At 35.1% G+C, this 27,877-nt stretch overlaps 4 protein-coding genes across 8 annotated transcripts; 3 read left to right on the top strand and 1 right to left on the bottom strand.

Annotated features, from left to right (window-relative positions):
- The first annotated feature begins 618 nt into the window (after positions 1-618).
- LOC125218972 (protein ABIL2-like) lies at positions 619-2,400 on the top strand. The gene is made up of 8 exons (XM_048120802.1): positions 619-810; positions 905-987; positions 1,096-1,246; positions 1,336-1,435; positions 1,498-1,558; positions 1,629-1,717; positions 1,979-2,076; positions 2,152-2,400. Exons 1-8 carry the CDS (start codon positions 724-726, stop codon positions 2,332-2,334), a joined length of 852 nt encoding a protein of 283 aa, XP_047976759.1. The 5' UTR covers positions 619-723; the 3' UTR covers positions 2,335-2,400.
- Positions 2,401-2,575: 175 nt separating this feature from the next.
- Positions 2,576-8,583, bottom strand: LOC125218971. 2 transcript variants are annotated; one of them, XM_048120801.1, is made up of 11 exons: positions 8,391-8,583; positions 7,600-7,816; positions 7,368-7,439; positions 7,045-7,119; positions 6,797-6,894; positions 5,964-6,204; positions 5,315-5,413; positions 3,747-4,032; positions 3,096-3,268; positions 2,961-3,022; positions 2,576-2,782 (listed from the first exon to the last, which is right to left on the bottom strand). In XM_048120801.1, the coding sequence occupies exons 1-11, from the start codon at positions 8,493-8,495 to the stop codon at positions 2,672-2,674; spliced, it is 1,539 nt and encodes a 512-aa protein (XP_047976758.1). In that variant the 5' UTR covers positions 8,496-8,583; the 3' UTR covers positions 2,576-2,671. The 2 variants fall into 2 exon arrangements, with proteins under 2 accessions (XP_047976758.1, XP_047976756.1); XM_048120799.1 differs by having other exon boundaries at positions 2,576-2,776; positions 5,315-5,425.
- A 228-nt stretch (positions 8,584-8,811) lies between these two features.
- LOC125218455 lies at positions 8,812-10,462 on the top strand. Its single transcript, XM_048120125.1, has 3 exons — positions 8,812-8,827; positions 9,023-9,250; positions 10,305-10,462. Exons 1-3 carry the CDS (start codon positions 8,812-8,814, stop codon positions 10,409-10,411), a joined length of 351 nt encoding a protein of 116 aa, XP_047976082.1. The 3' UTR covers positions 10,412-10,462.
- A 9,409-nt stretch (positions 10,463-19,871) lies between these two features.
- Positions 19,872-24,539, top strand: LOC125221614 (protein NLP6-like). Of its 4 annotated transcripts, none has more exons than XM_048123777.1 (6): positions 19,872-20,164; positions 20,736-21,313; positions 22,013-22,060; positions 22,128-23,055; positions 23,189-23,659; positions 23,810-24,539. In XM_048123777.1, exons 1-6 carry the CDS (start codon positions 19,960-19,962, stop codon positions 24,328-24,330), a joined length of 2,751 nt encoding a protein of 916 aa, XP_047979734.1. In that variant the 5' UTR covers positions 19,872-19,959; the 3' UTR covers positions 24,331-24,539. The 4 variants fall into 4 exon arrangements, with proteins under 4 accessions (XP_047979734.1, XP_047979735.1, XP_047979732.1 ...); XM_048123778.1 differs by having other exon boundaries at positions 23,189-23,262; positions 23,449-24,539; XM_048123775.1 differs by having other exon boundaries at positions 19,873-20,164; positions 23,189-24,539.
- The last annotated feature ends 3,338 nt before the right edge of the window (positions 24,540-27,877 follow it).

Consider the following 27,877-nt stretch of genomic DNA (forward strand, 5'->3'; position numbering starts at 1 on the left):
GTCCAACAGTAAATTCTCCCCTTTCATTTTCAACTCAGACATTTTTGTAACATGTTCATTACAAATAAGTAAAGTAACCGTTGTAACATGAAAACATAAAAAAAAATCCATTTAAATGCTATCTATAGAATGGAGTTTCATAAATAAAAGACGTGATGGAGATGGATTCCCTAATCAATCTTGAACTACTTAATTATTTACACTAACTACCTAGTTTCAGTAGTGATGACAAATATATAGCATATGATTATATCCAAACTTAAATCTAACTCTTGAAATCCATTATTCATTTCTGAACCGTGGGGCTATTTATTTTGTACTTTTCACATGATTATTTGTTTTGCAGTAGTAAAATTTAAGCTTTCCATCCTGAAATTTCTTGCAAGCCCACAACCTGTCTATCTCACTCTCACTCTTTGTGCAGTTATAATCATTCGTTTTCTCTCTCTATCATTCAAATACAAATACATGTGACCCATTTATCCATCTTTAATGGATATGATTTGATGATATTAATTAAGTTGTTGAGGCCAACTAAACTGCTTTTCTCTCACACGTACTTATTTATTAGTGTGATAAATTTACATCTTATAACTTGTTTTTGGTTCAAAACTCTTTCCAACTTTGTCTACTTATTGTTTTCCTACATGTTTTTTGTTTAGGTAGCTTTACACAACCATTCCTAATTGGCCTTAGTGCCTGCAAACTGTTAGAGAGAGAGGAATGGATTCAATCAGTGCCCCTCAGAAGGCTTCCAACTATGATGAAATTTTTATGCAGAGTAGTTTGCAATTTGCAGAAAGCTTGAAGGTTTTTCCTATTTATATATGTTTCTGTAATAGCAAATACTACCATTTTGAGGCGTTTTGTTTAGTCATTCTGATTTCTTATTGGGAAATTTCAGGATCTGAGAACTTTAAAGAAACAGTTGTATTCAGCAGCAGAGTATTTTGAGTCTTCTTATGATAAAGATGATCGCCAAATACTGTATGCTATTCTCTGGTTTGCATAAGTTTGTAACATTTTATTGGTTTCTAAATTTATACTAGTATATGTAGTGAGAAACAGAATTATGTGTCACATGTGTGTGTGCAGTGTGATGGAATCGTCGAAAGATTATGTTACGAAAGCTGTGGTGAGCACTGTCGACCATTTGGGGTCGGTAGCTGATAAGCTCAGTAAATTCTTGGATGAAAAGGCTAATGAGTTCTCCGCAACAGATATTAGAATTTCTTGCATTCAACAGGTGCTATTGTTATAACTACTTTGATTAGATTATTCAATCCTATATAAGAATGAAAGGTTCTTATATTTTTGGGTGTGGATGTGTTGTAGAAACTAAGCAAATTTCAAGGATTCATCGACTTGAGAGGCGTATCACGACACACGTTAATGGTAGAAGCTCCCAAGCACCATAAGCAGTACATTGTTGCAGGTATTTATGTTATTCTGTTTTCTGATTTCTAATTGGCAGTAAACTGACTTGGATGTATCCAGATAATCCATCTGCTAAAGCCTTTCAAGCAGCACGACTAAAGCCTCAACCACCGTTATCAAGGTACAAGCTGACACGAAGAACACATTGCATTTCTCACCTCTGATTCATCATGCCAATTTAACTTGTGCAGAAAAGGACACCCGATGGTTCCTTCAGATGAACCATCTCAAAATCATTCCCACTTTCCCTTCACGCGAGCCATGTCTAAGAAAGATACAGGTTAGTGTTACGTGGCTAAACAGCAACTCATCCCTGATGTTAGTGCATTACTATACTAGAAGTGGTAAGAGGATGAGACTAAGATCTTAACAATTCTGAGAATTGACCTAACCATTTTGCATATTGGCATCCCCCTATTTCTGGTCTCTTTCTTTGATTAGTTCAAGATTTCAATATTGGTAGTTCGTTTGAATTGCACAACACAAGCATTTTAACAATGGAGGCGAGTCTTATGAGGTTCGTCCTTTTCATGTAAATCAGGGAAGCGTTCAGTTTCACCACTTAGTTTTCCGCTCAAGAGGTCTGGATCGTCTGCATACAGATCAGTCTCTCCTACCCCTTTGTACAGTAATCAACAGGTAAGCCACTAATAACTGGAGTAGTATCACAACATTATGTATTTTCTGGTTAGTAACGTAAGGGAGCTTTGGTAGATGCAATGGCAGAGTCCATCAGAGCCACGAAGAGCTATGTCAGTGTGCAGAATAGGGGGCGTGAAGAGGGAAGGACAGATTGTAGAGTCATATACCAAAAGAAGTAAGAATCTGTTCCGAGCTTTGCTTAATGCTCACCGGGCAAGAAAGGAGAATCATAAGCTGCAAATGATGTATAGATAGATAGAATTCCCTTTGGCTGCTGTACATTTCTTTTCAAGTAATAAAGGGTTCCTAGCTTGTGCTATACTTGCAGCTGTTGCTAGTTGATAGCATGCCACTTGAGGCCTAAAAACTCATGAGTGAATAGGTTTAGCATTGAAACAGAAGAGTGGAGTTTTTCCTTCAATGTTTGAACAAGTGAATTTCTTAGCATAGCATACATACACGACTTTTGGCAAAATAGCTAATTTGCAGCTTCAAGGCCAAATATCAGTATGCTTCATCAGTAACGATTGTATAGAGGATTATGATGATAAGATATCAAGCTCTATGGAACACAATTCTGTCAAGGTTCCTCTCAAAATCCAAGATCAAAACTTGGGATCTCATCCATATCCTTTGTCTCGAGACTTGTCTCTTTGAGATCATTATTGCATCTAGAACTGCTTCCCTTCTTGTCTTCCTGCAACTAGGCAACCAGAAACATCTTTATTAACCATAAAGGAAAGAAGAATTACATATTCAAGTTAATTAAGCCAGCCATTTCATATGATTAAAAAAACTAGTTAGCAGGTTAGTAATTTAACCACCAAAGAATTGAAGTTTTAGTCAATTAAACTTAAAATCAATATGTTTCAAAATTTCACCTCAGGTGATTTACTGGAGCTCGAACCATTTTCTTGTGCAGCATTTGATCCAGTTACAACCTCTGCAAGATAAAAATGCAATCACTCATCAGGAATAGTTACTCCAATGATGGGGAATGTATAGCAGTAACTCACCTTCACATGGAAATATGATTTCCAGTTCTTGATTATTATATGTTCTGGTGAGAGATTCATATTCGACTTCCTTTTGGCTAGCAGTATTCACTGCAGCAGCTTCTTCCGCATGAGACTCCATAGATGAAGAATGTACATCATGGATAGGAGATTTAAAGTTTTCTGTTCGTGGTCTGTAATAAAGAATGCTTCTTTAGTAAAGTGTAACGGGTATGCTGAGGTCAAGAGGAAACATGTTTGCATCATCTGAGAAAAAGAAGTCTTGGGTGTTTTCAGCCATCAGAGATTCAGTATTTACTTGGATATAACAAACAAAAAGCATCTCCAGAATTATTTCATATGTATATCAATACTAATTTGATATCTGAACTCTTCACCTTAGAGAAAGCTACATGAATTACTTTATTTTGAGAAGAAAGTGAATTTACTTTGGAGTTAGTGTAGATGAGACTCGTCTACATATTACATAAACATCTTAAAACTAGTATGCAGGAACTCTTCATATGTCCATGAAATTTTGTTCTTGGTTCCTAGAAAGTAGTGCCCGAGTTAAAGATGCTACGGAAACCAGAAGCAAAATGCATTTTGTTCAACCAATAAGACTATTCCTCTTTTTACCAGATAAACAGCAGAATGAATGCATATTCATACCTGAGATGAAAGTTAGAAGATCTAGCTTGAGGTACTATTCCATCTTCTGGAATTTCACACTCTTCATTTTTTATTACTTCAACAGCTTCAGATTTTATAACCTTATTAATCATGCTATCATGCTCTGATCCTTTTTGTCTCAATTCCTCTCTTTCCGTTCCACTATGATTATTGGTACAGACAGAAACTCCGGAGAATCTGACACAGTTCTCCTCAGTGAAAGGCTTATTCACAGAGACAGCCGTCTGCTTACTTGGTTGTCTGAGACTGGACAATATATCATGGACTGTCATAGAAAAAAAAATATTACTAATACTTTTCAGTCTCCAATTATAGGATAGCAGAAAGATAAACAAGATGAAATGAAAATGGTGTAAAATGGAATTAATAAAATCCGAGTATTTCTTTGTTGTAAATCTGATATCAAGACTAATAAGAACTTTTCATAATTTCATGTCTGTCGACGGAGAAGTAAACAAAAGGAGAAACCAATATCCATGACATGGGTTATTAGACATATTTTCTGCAATCAGAACCTAGAATGAATGGTTCATCTAGAAGGTAGATTAGCTATGGTTTCCAGCACACTATTATAACATCTGGGAGCATGTTTATGTCATGTCAGTCCCATTCAAGATGGCCACATTCTTGAATGGCATGGGAATTTAGGTTGAGTAATTGAGTGTGATAAAAGGAGAGTGGAAAAAAGTGATTGAATATTTTAATGAGGAAAAAGGAGAGAAACTTATTTCCAATTCCAAATATAGAAAGTGGACATCTTGGGTGGGACAAACCAAAAAGGAAAGGTGACCATCTTTAATGTGATGGAGGGAATATTTAATTTATTGCCTTCGCTTGAAATCCTTGGCACCAATCTCATTATCTCAGTGACTCGGAAAGGATTGCTAAAAGACTTATCAAACTACTATATTATTGGCTTATGGCACTTAATGATTAAATGCAAATGTTCTTTCCCAAAAAGCACTATTATTGCTATGCTGAATGCAACAAATATTGATTTCTTTGGAGTGGCATTGCCCTCAGCTGAAAGAACAACAATCACAATCAAGGAGAAATATAAAATATACTAGCATGTAGGTAAGTCTTCAGTTCAAGATGAATAGCAAAACAGTAAAATTGTGGCATGCGGAGTTAGAAAACAGAGCTTAGTTTTGCTTTTTACGAATCAAGTTTCTATGATCTAAGAAAGGTTTGTGAGAAATTAATAGCTCTTAACATATCAAAATCAGAAATTAGCTTATTGCTCAACATGTACACAAAGGCATACTACTATTTGCAATCGGCTTAGATAAATTGCTGAAAGCAAACTCAATCTCACATAGCACCTTTAGCATCTACCGTCTAGTATCAATAACCAAATTCATATAAAACAAAAAGGCAGACTAAATGTTAGTATAATGTTAATCTCATTACTTTTCTCAATTACTGGACTTAACACGAGTAAGCTCAAATCTGGAAACAACAACAGTATCTTCAGATGGAATGTACACTTTCAGGAAAGAGTATGAGCTCCTATGGTTGTGCTTTCAAATAAATAGACCTCTTACCAGAACGTTTAGGTTCAGCTTCTCCCCCACTTAATTTGGCATTTTCAGACTTGTAGCTTGGATCACTTAATTTAGTAAGTTCCCCTTGAGAGTTACCACCTGCTTTTTTAACTTAATACGCAAGAAAATGAGTTGAAATAAAAGCTACAATAAATCGGATTAGATTTGGAGAATGAAGACAGCAAATTTCCAAGTGACACTGATTATACAGGATGAGTGGGCTGTAATTAAGTGTTATATCAGTTGTAAAATGCATTTGAACTGCTTGCACAAAATAAATAAAAAGATAATGATTCAGCATGCCGCAGTTAATGACAAGAAAATCTTTAGAACACTGTTTGAGATTTGCGTAGTAGACCCTTATAAGTTCGGCAAAGATATCCAACTTAAAAGCCAATGTGGTATATGGTAGACAAGACGAAATTCAGCTAAGGACACCTTGTAGTGACTGGTTCTATTTGTTCATCCTCGACTAAAGTACCTAGTTTTGGCATGTAAACAGTGTAGGGATTTTACTAAATTGAAATGAGCCAAGATCCAATGCCAACAACTATTGAATAACAATGAAGATTGAAAAAGAAGGGATACCACTTTCTACTTCACCCAAAAGCAGGGCTATAACATGGAATTGTGGGAAGAGGGAAAATACCAGCATGAAATTTCGTAATAGTTGGGATTTTGGTTCGGCAATCAACGACATCCCTTTTTCCAGCTACTCCGCAGCTTTTTCCTAGGATGTTTAAGTCAGTTGGAGGCTTTTGATCTTCTTCCTGCTCTCCTATCTCTACTAAATGACCATCCAAAACTAGTGATTCACCAGAACAAATTTTTTCATCCTTTTTCAGAAATCTGCCATCTAAGTGTCTTCTGTTTGTATCATACAACTTAACCTGAAGTAATTACTTTAGAATCACAATACGGTTGGTTTAAATAGAAGTTGGTGACAATAAACTGCAAGAAAGATACAAGAGAAATCAAAAATGCAACTAAGTTATATTTCATCAAGATAAAAGCTCAACTCATTGGTGACTTCATAATATCCTGGATAACTAATTTGGTCTATACTGGATAACAGTCTCAATCAGAAGCATAGGCTAAAGAAATATCTTTTGATTTCATGTGATGTAGTTGTGTTGTTCCGTATGGTATTACCTTGCCAAAGATCATTTTATTGTTGGTGTAGTCTTATTAAAACGTAGAGTACTTATAAGGTGTAAAGTTGTAAACTAAACAAATGTCCTATTTCTTTGTGCACAAAGCATATGAAGAACTAATTTTTTCCAAAGAATAAACACTGGAAGCTAAGAGAAACAAGAAAATACATAAAATCACTGAAAGGAATCGTGGAACAATTGATTTATAGTTGCATAATATATGTATTGATTATCTGATGCAATCTACCATTCACAGAAGTGTGTGCCTGATCACAGATGAGGTTATGTACAAAAGAAAGGAACATTAGCTAGTTATATTAGTTTGTACCTGCCTCCCTTGTGATCCACGAATTATAAGTTGAAGAAAGCCATCATGAAATTTCTTTGCCTTTTGTGTTATTTGTGTTGTGTACAAGACCTGCCAGTCTTAGCAGGAGAAATGAAACCATTAATTTTCTTTCATTTTAAGGGCACCAGAAACTCACGGACTTCTCAACGAATTAAAAGAAAAACTATATAACTCCAAATGAATAAATGGACCATATAGTACTAGTGCATGGTAAGCTACCAACCCACCTTTTGTACTCAGTTTTGTCATATCTGTACAATTTGGCGACGAACCAAACTTATTCACTTCACTTTTCTTGAAATCTGAAATAAAACCAGTTTTAAGTCCGATTAGTAATCGAGAAAAGACCGGGATGGAATCATATATAAGCCCAAATGCACTATAAGTAAGGACAGCATTTATTCATCAAAGGCATTACAAACCTTAGCTCCTCCCACTACCACCAAGCTATACTGATTTTTAACTTGATATATTCAATGCGAAAATGGGTGGATAAATTTAAGATAGTAGCTAAATTTGGAAATGAAATGATGGAGATATATAAGCTAACCTCTAATCATTTTCTGTGATGGGCTTATGTTAACTACTGGTCCTTTTCTTTTCCCCGCCATAGGCTTCCTATCTTTTCCAGAAGCAAAAAAGTCAGCAATTATTTGGCATACAGCAAATGGAGTGCAAAATATAGATTTTTTTTTTTATTTCGACAAAGTCATGGAAAACCAACAATTATAAAAAAAAAAGAAGACGAACCAAAACATTAAGGTATAAAGTCTATATATTACTTTGGGAATTGTAGCTGTAATATGAATTAGATGTTTCTGCAACTTTCTCATCCTGATCTTGATGGTTCAAAATAGATGTAGGTCGATGGCCTTGACATAGCTCACCAAGGTCGACAAGGTAAGAACCAAATGTGATAGTTTCACCAGATGTGATGAGATCATCTTTCTTCACAAACTTAGTTTCCAATAGCTTGTCCCATTCATCATACAGCATGAACTGATCATGATGTCATAAAACATAGAATTCCTTATTGTGAACTAAACAGAGATGAAACTAATGGCTGAAACAGTTCACTGAAAAGCCTGGAACTGAGATTATAATTTGATAAAAATATCTTCAGTAATCTCACATCTGTCATCTAGAAAAGGCAAATAACTAGCTAACTCAAAAGACAACCCTAGTTGAAAATGTTACATCTGGAGGAAATCTGGTTCTCGTCGTCTTTCAATTGTTGAGATGAATTAAACAAGTTAACACCAGGACTTCAATTACAAGTGGCTACTAAAATGTCTGCAATAACATTAACAATTCAACTTGAATACTCAAAGATTGCATTTAAATTTTCCATATTGCTAATGCCTAATAGGCTATTTCCCTGTCCTCTTTGACAAATACTATGAGAGGAGAGTAATTATGAAGATAATAACTGATCGAATTTTGTGGATAACCCTCCCCTTATGAGGCCTTTGAAGAGGTGAGTGGCCCTTTTCTAATACTTAAATCACGAAATAATACGTGAACTTAGACGAAATCATACATAGACTAAAGAAATAGAAAAATGCGGCAAAACCTTTTTGTGCGATAATTGAAGCACTAGAAAACCGTCGCGATAAAGTTTCCGCTTCTGCTTAACGTGGTTGGTGTACGTTACGGTCCAGCGCTGAGCTTCCTCCATTGCAACACTGATTTAGTGATTGCTCCAATCGATTAGCAGAAACTTAGAACACGGAATTAGGGGAATGAATGTTTGTTTTGGAAAAGGCGTCACAACACATAAACTTGTTGGTAGTGGCGGGAACTCATATATTTAGATTAGGTCTGGGGAATTATACCGAAATACCGAAATACCGGACTTACCGTACCGAAAAAATACCGAAAATACCGTTTTTTCGGTATACCGTAGTTTTCGGTACGGTATGATACCGTACCAATAGAGATCGGTACGATAACGGTATTAGATTTCTCATACCGCGGTATACCGAAGTTTCGGTATGCCGGTATATACCGGTATACCGAAGTTTCGGTATATACCGATGTTTCGGTATACCGTGGTATACCGGTATACCGATTGATATATATATATATATATAAATATATATTTATATATTTATATTTAAACTTAAATTTAAAAAATTAAGAATTTTAAATATACAAAAATAAAAGAAATAAAATTGGGAACCCTATTTTCTGAAATCTCAAAAGTCTCTCTGTCTCAAACCTCAATCCCGCCCGCGCCGCTCAAAGTCTCAACTCTCAACTCTCAAACCCTCACGAGGTCACCGTCTTGCTCCGCCGATTCAGCCGGCCCAACCTCTGCTCCGCAGCGCCACCACGAGGTCGCTGTCTTGCTCGCCATTTCAGCCGGTGTCCACAAGCTCGCCGCTCAGTTCCACCATAAGCTCGTCGCTCACCTCAAAGCTGCTTCATCAGGTAATCTTAATTTATTCATTACTTCATTTATAGTCATTATTAGATACTACATACTCAAATGGAAAGGGATTTGTTACTTTCTTTGGTGTTGCTATTTTGGAGATTATGAATTTAAAATTCTAGTATTAAGTATTAACTACCATATTAGTCAATTTACCTTGAAAATGCCTCTCAATTCGATCACCAGCTGGCCCTTTAATTGAATGTGCTCTTGAGCAGCTCACAGATTTTGCTAAGTATCAATTAATTAATTAATGGAAGAGCTTAATTTTTAAACAGAGTTTATACGTGCTAGTGACTACTGAGTGCTCCTATTGTATCAAGAAGTTTTTGTTTACCGGCAGTGATATCATATCCGACAGTATTACAGTAATCTGAAAATTCTCAAGACACAGTAGTGAGGTGAATTTTTGAGACTAGATCTAACTGTTAGTGCAAACTGAATTAAGTAAAATGGGGCATAAATAGACTAGAAATAATAATTTGTGTGATGAAATGATAGAATGGTGAAGAGGGCAATGAGCAGAGTGGAACAGTGCAACAATGCAGCTTCAGATTGCTTGACTGTTGGCAGTAGATGGGATCATGGGAGTCATGGGACAGAGAGTCTGAGAGCCAAAATGATTCATGCTCATGAAGCTTATTGCAAAAGATATGTGTAATGCATGTATTTGATTAAAATATATAACTGTAATGGCAGTAACTGGAATTTAAGGTGTTGCACTACTAGTTAATAATCTGAAATAGCAATTCTTGTATTCTACTTGATTCTCAAGTATTCATTTATCCTATGGTAGTTGTTTTCTAGATATTCATAGGTACACGTATTATACTAATCATCTACTAGTATAAATTGTGTTGTATAATAATCAAATACTCCATTTATTACGGATATGTATCAAATTATGTTTATGGTCCCTCCTCAACCCAAAACCATTTATTTCAGTATTTAATTAACTATATGAAAACACCATTTCATACTTGTTAATGAGTTCTTTTCCGTATTTTGATTATGTGACATAATTAATCTCTATTTCTTGTTTCTAAATAGCAGGTTGGATCCATTTTCAGTCCTGTCTACAAGTGATGTCTTTTGACAAACTCACCAACGAGGTTGCAAGAAATGAAGATGATGTTGCTCTTGATTTTATAATTTGTTAGAATGATGTATGAACAAGATTTGATTGTGATGAGTTTGATTATTTTGGACTTTTTGAAGTAGTTGAAAACTAGATTATTTATTTTGGATATAATAGATTTTTTCACGGTATAACGGTATGCCGTACCGCAAAACACGGTATAACGGTATATCGGAATACCATATCGCAGTTCGGTATACCGCAAAAGTACGGTATACCGAAATGCGGTACGGTATACCGATAACACGGTATGGTAACGGTATGGAAAACTGCCATACCGAATTTCCGGTATACCGAACTCCGGTATACCGAAACTTACGGTACGGTATCGGTATGGTTTTTGTCATACCGTTACTTTCGGTACGGTATACGGTATGGCACTCCGGGTACGGTATACCGTACCGAACCACCCCTAATTTAGATCGTATAATAATTATTCAATCCAATATTATTTCTCTTTTTACTACTAGTACTATTTTTTCCATTTTATTTTAATATTTTGGTGAAAAGATTCAAAAAAAATAATAAACAAAAGATTAATTGTATTCTCTCCGTCCCACTTATGGTCACATTCTTAAGTGACACGTGATTTTAGGAAGTGTTGTCAGGTGGAATAAAGTAGAGAGAAAAAAAGTAGTTGAATATTTTAATGAGGAGAGAAGAGAGGGGAGGTTATTTTCAAAATATAAAAGTAATTATTTTGATTGAGACAAATAAAAAAGAAAAAATGACCATTTTAAATGGGACGGAGGGAGTATTCTGTATCAAAAATTTTGAGCTTAACAAAGTAGTGTAATTTTAGAGAGCAGAAATTCTTGCAAGATAGATGCACAAGCCCACTTACAAATTAAAGGCCCATTTGCGCAGTAGCTGCAGATTAATGCTTCCAAATCATCCAATTAATAGATTGGGGATTTTTTTTTTTCCCACTGTAAAATGAGTCATTTAATTAATAGATTAGGAATTGACTTTTAACATGCAATTGGGTGAAAATAGAACTGAGAGTGGAGGGGGAGGAGTATCTCATTCAAAGAGTGGAATTAGAGAAATCCAAGTAATGAGGATAAAATTTTCAATCCAATTTTATGAGAAATAAACGGCATAGACAAGATTTATTAATGTGAAACATCTCACAAGTTGGTTAAAAAGCCTAGTCATCTAAATTGGTCATTAATTTATTGTTCACTCACTTTGACAATTCTAATAGTTTTATTACAGACCTGAAATTGAATTTCCAATTGAGTTTGGCAAACAATATGTCAAACTTGAAGTTAAATGCGAAATAATAAACAGGTCAATATCAATTCATTTTAATTAAGTATAAACGATATACATACAAAATCTGTTGACCTTGATTGTTTAATGGATCATATTACAAGTAGTAAATATTGTATTGTTATTTATGTGGGCAAGCACAAGTGGATGCTGGCATTTGAATCAACTGACTTTAGTTACTTTGTTTCTCTACTACTATATAAATAAATCTTTCTAAGATGTAGAATTCACCCCTCAGCAATTTCAAACAACCATGCGCAATATACTTATTTTAATTATTTTCTCACCGCATAGGGCACATTAGCGTAAAGTAGTAATGAGAATGAATATTTTCATGAGGACTAATGAAGTGAATATCAAATTTATGTATTTTATAAATATAAACATTAATCGAAAGATAAATAATACCAGTACTAAAGCAAAGCAAAGAGGACTACTGTATTGACTATCAAAGTTATCTGTATCAATTTTTTTTAGCATTCATCAAACGATAAATATAATTACTTATGATTTTATTTAATTAAGACAATATATAAATAAATAAAGCAAGCAATTAAAGAAGACAATAGAAATTTTAAAGTTAATTTTCTTAATAGGAATAACATAGGATTCGTGAATTCACCATAAAAATCCCTACCTGATTTGTTCAAACTTCAATATATGTCATCGAATATTAGTTTGATCCTCTAGTGATATTCGCATCAAAAGTCGAAAAAATAAGGATCAAAGATGAACCTTTTAAATTGGTTGGTAACCCTGATTTTGCAACATTTTATGTGGTCTATGATCACTAGATCTCTGCATATGATCATTTGGAAAATTTTCTTGCTGATCTTTGCGCAATATATTCTATAAATATTTAGACTGGTTTCAATTATTTAATTAGTTAGAGGATTGAGTTCTAGAGTTTTGAGTTATTATTTTCACTGTTATTGTTTCCTGTATCTTTTCATCATTTGTTTTGATGATTTTGTGAGGTATTTCCGGTAGATTTTTAAGTTATCTACTTGTCAATGCAAAAAGGTTCCTAAAAATCAAATCTTATAATGATTCTATCTTTTCATATAGCCAAGAAATATGCATACATAACATACTCGATAATGATTTGAAATATGGGATATCGATATAATATAAAAGTATAATAGGCAAATCAAATTGTTAGATTTTGAGAGCACTAAGTTAGTGTACGGCACATAAAGTATTTCCATTAGCAAAGTGAGTAGGAAAACAATTTTGATCACCTTTTTGCATGACATTTGATTTCATACAATAGATTTGCGAAATTACGTTCTTGTCCCTAAAAGACTTGCTATTTATGATCAAAATTTCTCCACGATTTCTATAATATTTATTGGTTAAGAGACAGTCGAATGCTGGTCCTGTTCCACCTCATTGCTTATATTCCTGGAAGATTTTAGAGCACAATGTCCTTTTGTTTCGTATTTTTATTCGATTTATCATAGGTTGGAACATTATTTATTCAATGAGGACCAACTTGTGTTTAATTTGTGAATAGCCCCCACCCATCAACAACCAGCTGACACGTGTTCATATGTATACTAAATTTGTACTATGAAATTAATACTATCAATATTAATAAATTAATAAATTAGTAAGATATGAGAAAAAAGACGAATAGGAGTAATATAATAATTGATTGGTTGATAAATTAGATAAGTCCAATCCCAACCATGGAATCTCCAAAACAAGAGGGCAAGTTGATGTGTAGAAGAGGTGTGAGACGAGTGGAACGTTTATTCAGTCACTATCATTACATGGACCATAATATCTTAAAAAATATTTCCATTTGATTCTATCTATCTATGTTTATACATAACTTAATTACGGTTTATAGCGACATAAATACGCATGGTTAACTAATTAATCTCTTATTTAGTTTCAAACGTCAATCCTCTAGATATTTCTTATTGATGATTTGGCCATTTGGGCACCTCATTAATCTTAATAGTTATCCCGAGAAAGGGTTTTATTCTTTTATTACCTCTTTGAAACATTCTCTTATTTAGGAGAAAATCATATGACGTTAGTGGGAACCTCGTATCTTCCTTTAGAAGTTTAGTACGTAGGTCTAAATTTTATATCGAGCTAAATCAATTTCATTTTTACTACTGTATATTATTTCTTGCTAAATTATCTCTGTTTGTATTTTCAAATAAATCACTAACATCAGTTTTATTTGAAAATTTAGGATAAATTACACATGATTTCCAGTTTAATTTTCGTACAACTAATAATTAGGATGAATGCTAAAGTAGAACCACAGACAAAGAAACATCTTTATCCCATAAGGTATGAATTCGGGACATCGAAAGGAAAGGTTGTCTTACTATTTAAAGAATTTTTTCGAACTCTTTTTTATCAATATTGTCAAATTGGGACATCGAAAACGAGATATCGATGCAGTGAATTTTTATTGGATCACTGAATCACTCATTCAATCGACTCATAATATAATAGTAGTATTAAAAGTTTTATATATGATGTCTATATATACCAAAACATACAAATATTCGAATTAACTACCAGCACACAAATTAAATCAAAATTGAGAAAGTTTATAAATTCATTCAACCAAAAGTACGCGAAATTTTCACCGATATTTGTTTGTGTACGCTAGAAATTATTCAAGTATATATGCCTACATGAAAAAAAAAAAAGTTTTAAAATAACATATAAAACTGATTAAATATTTATTAATCAATAACATCTCGTCTTATTTTATATCATAATCTTTATATAATAAAATCTTAATTGCAAGTAAAAATAATTATGATTATTTTATATTAATCTATCGAAGCATCAAAAGTAAACTCATTTGGTATTGATGGGTATAGCTTAGCGATAGTCTACCCTCTACCGCATTAAAACATTGTTTCTTATATCACAAGATAAGGTTCATTTTTTAAGATAAGATAATACTTCCTTCATTCTTGAAAATTTGTAACCTATTTTTTTTTTCGTCCATCACTAAAAATTTATCACTTTTCACTTTTATCATTCTTGGCAGTGGACCTCATATTCCACTAACTCATTCTCACTCATATTTTATTATAAAACTAATATAAAAAAGTAGGATCCACGTACCACAAACTTTTTCAACCCACTTCTATTACATTTCTTAAAACTCGTGTCGGGTTAAATGGTGACAAATAAGTTAGTTTTAGCGGTAAAGATTAAATAAATAATCATAAAACAATATAGTCTTGACATTGTAGAAACTGGTCAAGATACATTATATATCACGTATCAAAGTTGTATAAAAAACGTAACCAAACAAAAAATAAGCTAAGACATGACCTATACACGCATTGATGCATCAATGAAAACTTAGCTAAACCAAACTCAACTAAGAGCAAGTTGAATACACACCCCTCTCCTTCGCTATGAAGGTGCGGGCACGTGGCGAGCTGACTCGCTGCACGACGAGACCCATTGCTGATGTCACGTAGCCAGCTCCTCCCAAAATAAAAAAATTTATGAACTATATGACCTATACCTCCGTCAAATTCCACTGAGTAGTGGTTGGAATTGGAAGTTTGAAAGCTGCCCAAATGCTTTATCATTTTATTTATTTACTATTTTAATTTTTTTGAAAGCGGCCGACGTTGGATTCGTTTCGTCGCTTCACAGTTAAACAATAAAATTCCAAATAATATCTCATATATTTAATGGTAAATGCAGTTTCTCTTGTATAGCAATATTATTTTAATACTACTATTTGCGTTGGCAATACACAATTTGCAGTGATAATTGTGAGCACCAGGTTGCCACAGGGTTATCAATGTCTTTTGAAGGGGTCCATGTGTATTTATTAGCGCACAAATCACCATCAATTTGTGTAAATTAATGGGCATGATTAAAGTAGGTTTAAGCTTTAATTTATTTAATAATTTTGTCAAGCACACGAAGTTTCCTATACACATTAACAAAAAACTAACATAATAAAGCTCTTATAATTTTTCGCTTTATCAAGCCACTTGCTATAGTATATGTAAATGTACAGTGGATTTAATTATTACTCAGATAAAAACAAGGAAGCAAAGCACAGACTCACCTACGCAGCCTCCCACTAAGAATAATACCACGGTCATTTATTTTTTAGTAAATGAAGTAATCCATTTTCCGAATAAAATAGTCTCTTTGATTCACATTTGAATCTTGACATTCTATATTTTTCAGAGCATACAACTTGCGACAATTTTAGAAATATTAAATGTCAAATTTATTTATAGAATACATCGTATGCTTTATCACTATAACCTCACAAGAAAAAAGTAATTATAAAAAGACCAAATTATAAGATAGAATACGAATATTTTGAAAAGTTAGATATACTTTTTGTTCTTTATTGCTCGTCATTCATTGCTTTGTTTCTGAAGCAACTGTGCCTTGATTGATTTTTTAAGTTACAATTTACGTATGCTTTCACACATTGGAGAGATCTGTTGAGAGAGAAATATTTATAAAGGTAGGGGATTTAATAATAATAATAATGGAAAAACTGTTTTTGCAAAATGTAAAATGCAATACAAATCATTAATTTATATATATTTATGTTATGGTTATATTGAAATGACGCATTAGTATTGAGTCATTATTATATATGGCTCGAACTATAAATGACTTTAAACCCGAATTAAAAAACGTGATTCGAGATTTTGACAAACTTTGATCCATGCCATTTTAGGTGGTCAAAATATTTGACACTAATTACTGAGCAAACAATATACTCCTATTGCATGCTATACAAGATGTACAGTGAATTTTAAAATTGGTCCCTAAAAAATTGAGGTTCACACGTTCTAAGTTTCCTGAATAGGAGAAAATATCATTATCGATTTCTGCAAAATTATTAATCACATTTAAAAAAAATAAATTCCACTTATTTTCTATTTTGCCCCTGAACTCATCTAGTTTTCATATCATTAGTAAATGTTCTATCTCATTACTCATCTCCCAGCAACTTTATAATGTCATAATTTTCAGTAACACTAGTAAAAAAACACCATAGAATTGGACCCCCGGCGTCAAAATAATGTGTCCACCATTGTTTTTTTAGGATTGATTATATAATTTCTATACACACTTTTTGTGCCCTATTAAAAATTATCAAACCTTTCAAAAGTATTAAAAAGATAGGAAGTGGTGAAAAGTACTCTTGTATATAAAAAAAATACTATACTAGTTCTTTTGGTTTCACAATTACAAGTGTGAAGGGGACACGAAAATAACTTAATTTTGCTGTATTACCCACGTAATTTTACAAAATCATACGAATAGACAAGCCAGATTTCGTGTCATTGGAATTTTTCTATATGTTCATGTCATATTTACGAGGGTTTTTGGCTTTAAAAAACAATTTTTTTTTCCGAATTTTGGTTTTTCCCACGAAATAAGAGATTTGTTTTTAAAATCACAAACTTTCAATTCGTCTGCTATTTCCCCCGGCGGGTCAACGGCCAAATCCGGTTGTCTAAGTGTCAATTTTAATCCTATTTGTCATTAAAGTTATTACATAGATGATGGATCCTATTTGGTAATATACTACATACAGTCACAATTACAATTTATATACGGTCACAATTACAATTTATATATTACGCAAAATACAACAACTTAAATAAAATACAATATTTGGGGCTTTTCTACATGTACAATATTAGGCAAAATACAACAATAATTAAATAAAAGAGCACAAAAAACATCGTAAAGTTAGGGCTTTTCACTCATCGTTCTTCTTCATTTCTCTCTCGCATATTTGGAGATTTTCAACTGCCAAAGCTTCGATTCTGCGCCTTCCAAGACGGACAACGATAAAATCGTCTTCTCGGATTATTATTAGTCCTCGACGTTCCAATCTCAGCCAGAACTCCATGGTTACAGATTACGAATTCACCTTCAGGCCAACCGAGGTTGAAGCTTGAGGATGAAATTCAACCTGCACGCAAGAAAATCAATTAAAATCTGCACGACATTTGAGAACGAACGATTTGTGCGGATGATTTTTGACGACGATTTGTGAGGATGATTTTGAAGATGTGAGGATGATTCTGAAGATGGAACCCTAACACACAAAATTGATTCGCCTACCTGAGGCACGACTGAATTCGAAATGAAATGGAACAAAATCTGGCTGAACTCGAACTGAATTCGAATCTGAAGATTTCATTTAGGGTTTACGAGATTTTGATTGATTTTGATCATTTAAGTATTTTAATTGTGATTGAGGGTAAAACGACGTCATTTAAGGGTCATAAACCGGCGTCCACGTCATTTTTGCGGCTGTCCACGCTGGACAACTTCTGCACTGGAAATGTGTTATTCGGGCCGAGTTGGGAAATAGCAGACGAATTGAAAGTTTGTGATTTTAAAAACAAATCTCATAGTTCATGGGAAAAACTAAAATTCGGAGAAAATTTTTGATTTTTAAAGCCAAAAACCCTATTTATAAATTTTTAAAGATTATAGCAGTAATTGTTTTATGCATATTTCACAGAACAAGCTATATTTACAACTAGGTCCAAATATGAAATATCTAATTATAAAGGTTAATTATATTTTATGACTTGACCTTGACCTTCAATATTCACAAAATATAAAAATCTTACAAAAGAAGTACTCCGCGATAGTGTAGGCATTTCTTTTTGACACATTATTTAAGGAAAAATTATGTTAAGTAAGTTAAGTAAATGAAGAATAAAGTAGAGAGATGAATAGAGAATTAAGTAAAAGAGAGTAAAGTAAGTGAGAAAAAATGTGTTGACTTTTACTAAAAAGGAAAATGACTCTACTATCAAAATACTCCATTTGTCCCATTAAAAATGAAACTTTTTTCCTTTTTAGATTGTCCCATTAAAAATGAAACGTTTCCTAAAATGGAAACAACATAATCTCTACTTTTTCCTCTTTCTTACTCTACACTACATAAAATCTCATGCCGAAAACAAAATAGTATTTCATATTTATTGGGACAAAGGGAATAACAAAATAACCCTACTATTATGGAAGGGAAAGAGTAAATAGTTACAAAAGTGGGATTAGATTTCAAGATGAAAGTGAATGGTTGAAATCGCGTGCACCTAAGAGCATCCATAATGGATGCCCTAGTGAGAGCTCTAGTGGTTACCACATCGGCATGCCCTATTTTTCTGCAATGGTGGAGCCCTAGTGGATGGATGCCCTATCTCTTATCAATTTTTCATTTCAATTTTAATGTTATTTTTTTTTATATTTTCACATATTATAAGCAGAAAAGTTAAATACTAAATTAAACGAAAATCATGCATTACTTAATTTTTAAAAAAGAATTTATAAATTTCATATTTAATTTTAATCAAATAAAAAATAGCAAAATATAAATACACTATGAGATAAGTATAATAAAGGTCAAAATAAAAAAATATGTTGAGTTTGGGCTTGAACACACAATCTCTATAATTTTCCAAGATACATTTACCATTAGGCTAAATATAAATTATGTATTGAAATCAAACAAATTTTTACATAAAGCAACAAAAAACTCTCTTTTAAGTGTAAATTAATAGTCTCACATCGAAATCACAAAGAAATTTGGAGTTGAAAACCTATCTATAAAAGCTCATTTAGTGTAAAGGATTATATTCTACAAAATATATTCTTTCACTAATTCATGGATCCGTCTTTTAGTATGGATCGTTGTGAAATTATAGTTTTTTATTTCAAGTTAAAAAATAATTTAATTTAAAAATCAACTTTTTTTTTAATAAATTTTTTTCGAGATCGGGCTCGGGTGTTATGTCACAATGGGCGTCCGATCTCATGCCCGATGGATCGGGCGAGAGATCGGTCGCGACCGAACATTTGGTCGTTCTCGGGCGCGCCCAACGTCTACAATGAATGCCTGACGATGCCCGTACCCGATTGGATGCCTGACGATGCTCGTGCCCGATCTCGGGCAAATCCATTGTGGATGCTCTAAGCGGCTGAGCCTGAGTGTATCTTCTGATTTGAATTGTAACTTAGATCATTAAATACTTAATCTAGAAAAATATAAGGAAATGTACAATGAAAAGCACTAAAAATGACAATTAAGGGAAAAAGACAAAAGGAAGAGTGGGGGCGTGGAACAGAGGAACAATTCCCTATTGTTTATCCTTGAATTCATCACCAAGTAGACAAACTGTATTTACTACTACTATTAGATTCCACCAATTCTTGTAAAATGGAGCTGGAAATCACCATTTCACCATCATCCCCTTCTTTCTCTCTCCTCCACTCATCTCTCCCACCCACGAAATGCCCGAAGACGACACCCCCCGCCGCCCCCCGGACCTCCTCATGGACTTGGATCTCGATCTCGACTCCTCCTGGCCCTTGGATCAGATCTTCGCTGCTGCCGCCAACTCCGACCAGCCCTGCTCCCCGCTTTGGGCCTTTCCTGATGATAATCTCGTCGCCGGCGCCGGTTTCCGCTTCTCCGACTCCTCCAAGATCTTCTCCTGTACGAATTTCGATCCGCCTCTTTCGTTTTTCTCATAATTCTCTATTGGAGGAAGTTTTTGTTTCAATTCAACTCCACGTTGCTGAATCCTTTCTTCTTCTATTTTTTCAATAATTTTGTAATTTCTCAGGGTTGTTTATTTATGTAGTAGTAGTTGAATTGAATCTATGCTGTGTTGCACCGAAAATTCCTTTTTCTTCTTGGATTTGACTTGCTGTGACATGTGATGTAGATGATTAAGTTCTAGTCATAGGTTTATGAATGGAGAAAGTGAGTTCAAATTGGATTCTAAAGTTTTGTTTTTGACATCTTTTCTGCTTGGAGCTTCACTCTAACTTATTCCAACTTTTTGGGAAGCCAATAATAGTTCAAAAACTGATGCAGAGGCTGTTTCATTTCATATATAGAGAAATATTAAATGATTACTGTATCAGTCTGCAGTCTCAATTTCCGTCTCTGTATATTTTGAGTTAGAGTAGTATTGCTTGACTTACCAGGTGTTTTATGTTGGGAAATGCTTGATTTATTGAGTTTCTTTGTATATGCGAGTGACTGGGGCGTTACTGTGCAGATTCTGGTAATCCTGTGGCAGCAACTGAAGGTGCACTTGATAATCATGACAAGAAAAAGCTGACTACTCCATTGGTGGGGTTGATGCCTATTGACAATCAGGATGGATCTTGCATAATAAAGCAAAGAATGACTCAGGCTCTTCGGTATTTCAAAGATTTGACTGAGCAGCATGTTTTGGCTCAGGTATGGGCGCCGGTGAAGAATGGTAGCCGATATGTTCTAACTACTTCAGGGCAGCCTTTTGTACTTGACCCCAATAGTAATGGACTCCATCAGTATAGGTTGGTTTCTCTGTCGTATATGTTCTCTGTGGATGGAGATACTGATGGAGACCTCGGACTTCCCGGACGTGTGTTTCGGCAGAAGTTGCCGGAATGGACACCGAATGTTCAGTATTACACTAGCAAAGAATTTCCCCGCCTTAGCCATGCTTTAAATTACAATGTCCGAGGAACTTTAGCTTTACCTGTATTTGAGCCTTCTGGGCAGTCTTGTGTTGGTGTTCTTGAACTTATAATGACATCTCAGAAGATCAACTATGCTCCAGAGGTTGATAAAGTCTGCAAGGCACTTGAGGTTAGTCTGCGTCCCCTCCCTTAGTGAATGTACTTTTCGAAGCTCCCTTTGTTGTCACCATGATTATCATTTTGATCCCTGAGATTTGGCATATTTTTGCTCTTTTGGTTGATATTGCTTGCTGTAAGTTGCTTCCATTTCATTGTTGTTATTTATGGTAGGGGCTCCCATCCGGTGCAATCATGTGAGTGCTATACTAAATCTGCAAGAGACCAGAACAGAACCTCTTTAGCGCTTCTATATGAACACTGGAGATGATTCCTGTGGTTTCTCCCCCCCTCCACCCCCCCTCCCCTCTGCATAATACATGACCCTCTTATATGTTTTGAAAAATCTAGTGATCCAGATCTACCAATTCTACATGTATGATGACCATTCTATTAACTATTCAAATAGAAGATCCACCTGCTCTTGAATATGATAACATGTTCCAACAGTCATGGGCCGTAAGAGTGACAGTCGGTAGTTCATCTTTCAAGTTTGTTAACTGTTTATTAGGCTATTAGCTAACCTAGGCTCTTTTGTGATTCATGATGTAAACTGTTGTTAAGGCAATGCATGTTGAAGATCTTAGACATCATTTCTGCGACAAGATTCTGGAAGTTATTTTGCTTCTTGGTTTCGTTAATCTTCAGTGTGTTACCCTATGTTTCCTGAGTTAATGGATTCCTTCATAACGCAAAATAAGTTCTTCTGCAGGCAGTAAATTTAAAAAGCTCGGAGATATTGGATCATCAAAGTACACAGGTAAATCAGGCTATTGTTTTGATGATTACATGTAATTCCTTATCTTAACACCTGTGTTCTTGTGTAGCAGATATGTAATGAAGGTCGGCAGAATGCATTAGCAGAAATACTGGAGATAATTACAGTTGTATGTGAAACCCACACACTACCACTAGCTCAAACTTGGGTTCCATGCAGACATCGTAGCATACTAGCAAATGGTGGTGGGTTTAAGAAAAGTTGCAGTAGCTTTGATGGGAGCTGCATGGGACAGGTTTGCATGTCAACAACGGATGTAGCATTCTATGTGGTGGATGCTAATATGTGGGGTTTCCGTGACGCTTGTGCTGAGCATCACTTGCAAAAGGGGCAGGGTGTTGCTGGGAGGGCATTTGAATCCCTTAACTCATGTTTTTGTCATGATATTACAGAGTTTTGCAAGACAGAGTACCCGCTAGTTCATTATGCACGCATGTTTGGCTTGAAAAGCAGCTTTGCAATTTGTCTACGCAGCAACCATACTGGAAATGACGACTATGTTCTAGAATTTTTCCTCCCCCCTAATGTTGAAAGCTATGAGGATCAACAGTCCTTGTTGAATTCCCTTTTAGTGACAGTGAAACAGCATTTTGGGAGCCTGAGGGTTGCCTCTGGAAAAGACCTTGACCATGAGTGGAGGTCCATTGAGATCATCAAGGCTTCCATGGATGAAAAGCTTAATATGAGGCCTGATTTTGCTGCCACATCACCACCTAGGCCTCCTGTACAGAACGGGGAAAGCAGACATCTTGATGCTTTCAAAGGGCAGTTATTGATGGGTGAATTCTGTGGCGTAAATGGTAAAGGAAATATCAGTAGTCCTACTGGACTTCAGAATGGTGCATCTGGTGCTGAAGCAAAAGTTGTAGGCAAGAAGCCCGAGAGAAAGCGGGGGAAGGCAGAGAAATCAATTAGCTTAGAAGTTCTGCAGCAATATTTTGCTGGTAGTCTTAAGGATGCTGCAAAGAGTCTCGGTGGTATGCACATTCTCTCTAAAACACATTTCTTTGAGCTTTTCTATCTTTGATACATATTGTGTACCTTGTATGTTTGTAATTGTACTGATCGAAATTCAACAAACCTTATGATTTACACATTGTTTCTCTACAGTTTGCCCTACTACAATGAAGCGTATCTGTAGGCAGCATGGAATCTCTCGCTGGCCTTCCCGCAAGATAAATAAGGTTAATCGTTCTCTTTCAAAGCTAAAGCGTGTAATTGAATCCGTTCAAGGTGGTGAAGGAACATTCAGTTTGACTTCTTTGGCTACAAGTTCTAGTCCTGTTACGGCTGGTCCAATTTCTTGGGCACCTAATATGAATGGAACCAACCAGCAAAGCTCACCTGGCTCTGGACCATGTGAATTTCAGGAAGAGAAGAAAGAGGTTGCTACTAAGTCCCATGGAGCTGATGAACAGGCAGAGGCCTCAAATCATTTTGTCGGAGATAGGAGCACAAAATACGAGAAACTCACTCCTAATGGAGGTGGGTTTGTGGCAGAAGGCTCACACCGATCAAGAGATGGGAGTGGATCGAGAGAAGAGAGCACAGGAACACCTACTTCCCAAGGTTCATGTCAAGGTAGCCCTTCTCTCAGAAATGAGACCTCCCCCCAAAATGATCCAGTTGTTTCACCTATGGATGAACACCGCATGAAACTGGGAGGCTCACAGGGTGGGGTGTGTCAACAAACAAGAGAAATCAATCTATCTTCTGGATTTTCAATTCCAGGCAATTTTATACCACCACCCGATGGGACATTTGGAGGAATGCTGGTTGAGGATGCAGGAAGTTCACACGACCTGAGGAATTTGTGCCCAGCTGGAGAACCGCTGTTTGAAGAGCACGTCACAGAGTACAGTTGGACAAGACCAACTCCTCCTGATCCCATGCCCGAGGACTGCATAGCGGCTCCAGCTGAAGACCATATGCCAAGGTTTTCCGCCAGGCCAGAAGTGAAAACAATTACCATAAAAGCCACGTACCGAGAAGACATCATCAGATTCCGCCTTCCAATAGATTCCGGTATCGTCAAGTTAAAAGAAGAAGTGGCAAAGCGGTTCAAGTTAGAGCTGGGCACATTTGATATAAAATATCTTGATGACGATCATGAGTGGGTCCTAATCGCCTGCGACGCTGATTTGCTGGAATGCTTCGATGTATCAGGATCATCTGGTGGCAATATAATCAGGCTTTTGGTACATGACATCATGGCCAATCTGGGGAGCTCTTGCGAAAGCTCAGGCGAATGACAAGAAAATTAGGCTTATTGATCAGGTATGGTTAAGTTATGATAGAAATTCTTGTTGTGTTAGGAGAATTCATGTGTAATTGTAAATTTTGTTTATTTTGAGCAGCCTTTTCCGTTTGTCAGAATTTTTTGTAGTACATCTTGTGGGGTTTGGGAGAATAACTCTTTCTGCTCACATCCTTTGATAAAAGATTGTGAATATTTATGTCACACCTTTCTAGTTGTACAAGTAAAAAATGTGCAGAATCAGCAAAATGCCCTTTATGTTTCAATTGTTAATTCATCATTTAATTGCTAACTACAATTAATTTAAGACCATAGGATTTTAGAAAATGTGTGGTCTATAATTTGCCACGTGTAATTTTCGTTTTTACTAATTAAATAAAAAAGATAAAAAAAAAAACTCCAAATTAGGGTTTTGGATGAAAATGTCAATATAGTGTTCCCAAAATATCAACACAATGCTTTGAGAATGTCAACACTATGTTTTAAGAATGTTAACCCATTGCTTATATTGACATTCTACATTTATTATGTTGACATAATTATATAGTATGTTGACATTTCTGCTTGTACGAAAAAATAAAAAAATTTCAATTTTTTTTTTAAATTTTGACGTCGGAACATATGGACGTATGATATCCTTGGAATCCTTATGAAATTATCTTTAATTTGATATATGTTATATGAATTTAAAGTTTTGAGATTTCTTTTAAAAGTTAATTATAACTAAACATATAGTTAATTGACATTAATACCCCTATTGATATTTTTTGGAATTAATCCTATGGTCTTATAGACGTTTTTCGTTGATCGTATTGACATTTAGGGATTAATGACCTAAGCCCTTAATTTGAATATCTAATGACTATTATTTACTTGTAGTTAACAATTAAGTTATGAGTTAGCAATATAACACTCCTCTATGTTATTATATTGCTCATTCACATATAATGCTTTTAGCAGCTTTATCCTACTCCTTCTGTCCCATTAGAAATGAAACGTTTTTCATTTTAGATTGTCTAAATAAAAATGAAACGTTTTCTAAAAGAGAAATATCTTTATCTCTACTTTTTCATCTCTCTTATTTTACTCTCTCTTCATTAATTCACAAAACAACATTACATAAAAACTTGTGTTAATTTCCAAATATTGCATATTTAATGAGACGGAGGGAGTATTAAACTGTCGTTTTATTAGACGTATTTATTTAGCAAGGAGATACGTAGTTAGTTGGAGTGGTTGTTGAATTATGAATTGATTCTAGTTAGTTGGAGTGGTTGTTGAATTATGAATTGATTCTAGTGGAGTACTAAGTTTCGACTGTTTGTTTATCAAGTACTAAGTTTCGACTGATTGTTTATCATTTTGGAAATACCGTTGCACTATTTATTAGCACTAAAAATACTTGCAAGTTTATACGATAGATCTAATATAGCTTATTGAGATATCGAACATAGAAAATAAGATTGCATCTGGAAGCGTCATATACAGAGTATTTTTGGTTTTGGTTTTATAAACTAGACATAAATATAAACAAATAAAAGAAAGTATAAACAAAACAGGCGAATGAATGTAGAATTTTAGGATACAAAACCTTTATCTTTATGTGTCTCTAGTATTATTAGGAAAATCGCGATTCTAGAATAAGCCATCTCTCGAGTGCACCTATCTAGTAGATTAGACTCTAACTATCAAAGTCTCATTCCAATAGATTAGATTCTAACTTCTTAAGTTCTGAAGACTCAAGTCCCCTCTATCGAGTACAGATAAACCTATTTGTTATATTCGATCCTTTACCATGTAAAACTAGCTATCTCTCAATTAATCTAGTTAGACGGGCATAGTTCTAAAGTTGGTCAGACAAAATAACAATAAAAGCACAAGAACAAGCAACACAATCTCAAGAGCTAGGAAAAAGTTCAATTCAACAAATCAAAACATGTTCATAATAGACATCATCAAAAAAACTACAAATGGTGTTTAACCACTCATAGGCAAGCAGTAAAAACAATAAAAGTACGAGACATGAAAGAAATTGATAAAATCCAAGATTGAATCTTCAATCTTAAGTTATTTGTGGAAGATGGATTGGAAGAATGTGTAGATGGGGAGAAGGATTGGAGACTCTGAGATGAAGATTTATAAATTAGGTTAAGAGGTATTTATAGGTTGAAAAAAAAGTTCATTTTTGATAATTTTCGTGCTCTACAAGAAATGAGAGAGATTTGGGCAACAATTTATTTTCTTCCATGGATTTCCGCCTAAATTTCTGTCAGCTTAGACTGCACTGTGCAATATTCGTAGAATGGTCATAACTTTCTCCACAGAACTCCGATTGAGACGTGCAAGGTATCCATACGAAGCTCCTTCGAAGACGAAGAGAATAGTACTTATGAAATAATCACCGATTGGACTTCAACAATTCTGGGAAAATCGGCTTGAACTAAGGCGGTTGTACCTTGACCTTTTTGCAACTTTTTCTATCTTTTTCAATCATTTATCAACAAACACGTCAAAAATACCAAATGTATAACATATGCAATTAAAGAACATAATTTGCATGATTAACATTTAAAACGTACCAAATCTAGGTCTTAAAAACATGCAAAATCTGTGGACCCTCTCGTGCATCTGCATCAGGAACTATCAATCAGCGCCATTCGGCTTGCACAAATATGTGGCGCTGAAGGCGTCAACCACGCCCTCACAAAATTTTGCTAGACACTCCTGCCCAGTTGTATCCCCGACGTGAAGATACTCGTTGAACATGTCCGTCGTAGTGTCGTAGGCCAACTGACGAAGCGCATCCATGCACTTTGTAAGCGGGGATAGACCGATTCTATGGCCGTATCTTGCCGCTACTGGAAGTACTCATCGTGCGCCTTCATCGTCTGAACAATACGGAGAAACAGTTCTCGTCGCATCATAAACCGTCGGCGAAAAACCGTCGGTCCCCACCGTGGTTCATCAGTGAAGTAGTCTTCGAACAGACGTTGATGAGCTAGGTCATGCTCTCGGCGGATGGATGTCCGGTGGCAGATGGGCCTCGAGACTTGCTATTCGGCCTAATCTTGCTTTTGTATTACACGAATACCTGCGAGAATCTGGTCCCCTAAAGCAAATATTATGCGTTCCATAGCCCGATTTGGATCCTCAACGGGAAACACTTTGGAAGAGTGAGTGAGTGAGAGATATTTGAGAGATGTTGTGTGCGAAATGTGTGAGAATGAGGTATATTTATAGATTGAAAAATAAAAAAAAAATAGAAAACACGTTGCTCGTCCTCATCCGTGTCCCGAAAGTTCGGTCGGCCCACTCGTCCGGACAATCGTCCGTCCGCCTGCAATGGGCGGACGATCGTTGGATGAGGACGATCTCCCGAGATGTCCGGATGATCGGGAGCCATTGTGGATGCTCTTATAGTATGTAAATTGTTACTCTCTCTGTCCATCATTAAGAGTCCTATTTCTTGGCGGCACGAGTTTTAAGAATTGTTAAGAAAAGTGAGTGGAAAAAAGTTAGTGGAATATGAATCTCACTTATAT

This window comes from Salvia hispanica, chromosome 4 (genome assembly GCF_023119035.1).
Source record: "Salvia hispanica cultivar TCC Black 2014 chromosome 4, UniMelb_Shisp_WGS_1.0, whole genome shotgun sequence".
NCBI lineage: Eukaryota > Viridiplantae > Streptophyta > Magnoliopsida > Lamiales > Lamiaceae > Salvia > Salvia hispanica.

Excerpts from the sequence above, each read along its gene's own strand:
- LOC125218972 (XM_048120802.1), top strand. The coding sequence starts at position 724 with ATGGATTCAATCAGTGCCCCTCAGAAGGCTTCCAACTATGATGAAATT. Across the intron at positions 988-1,095 it reads AAAGATGATCGCCAAATACT|TGTGATGGAATCGTCGAAAG; the intron begins GTATGCTATTCT and ends GTGTGTGTGCAG. Across the intron at positions 1,718-1,978 it reads CATGTCTAAGAAAGATACAG|GGAAGCGTTCAGTTTCACCA; the intron begins GTTAGTGTTACG and ends CATGTAAATCAG.
- LOC125218971 (XM_048120799.1), bottom strand. The coding sequence starts at position 8,495 with ATGGAGGAAGCTCAGCGCTGGACCGTAACGTACACCAACCACGTTAAG. Across the intron at positions 7,440-7,599 it reads TTACAGCTACAATTCCCAAA|ATAGGAAGCCTATGGCGGGG; the intron begins GTAATATATAGA and ends CTTCTGGAAAAG. Across the intron at positions 3,023-3,095 it reads AATCATATTTCCATGTGAAG|AGGTTGTAACTGGATCAAAT; the intron begins GTGAGTTACTGC and ends TTTATCTTGCAG.
- LOC125218455 (XM_048120125.1), top strand. Across the intron at positions 9,251-10,304 it reads CCTCAAAGCTGCTTCATCAG|GTTGGATCCATTTTCAGTCC; the intron begins GTAATCTTAATT and ends TCTAAATAGCAG.
- LOC125221614 (XM_048123775.1), top strand. The coding sequence starts at position 19,960 with ATGCCCGAAGACGACACCCCCCGCCGCCCCCCGGACCTCCTCATGGAC. Across the intron at positions 20,165-20,735 it reads CTCCTCCAAGATCTTCTCCT|ATTCTGGTAATCCTGTGGCA; the intron begins GTACGAATTTCG and ends GTTACTGTGCAG. Across the intron at positions 23,056-23,188 it reads TGCTGCAAAGAGTCTCGGTG|TTTGCCCTACTACAATGAAG; the intron begins GTATGCACATTC and ends GTTTCTCTACAG.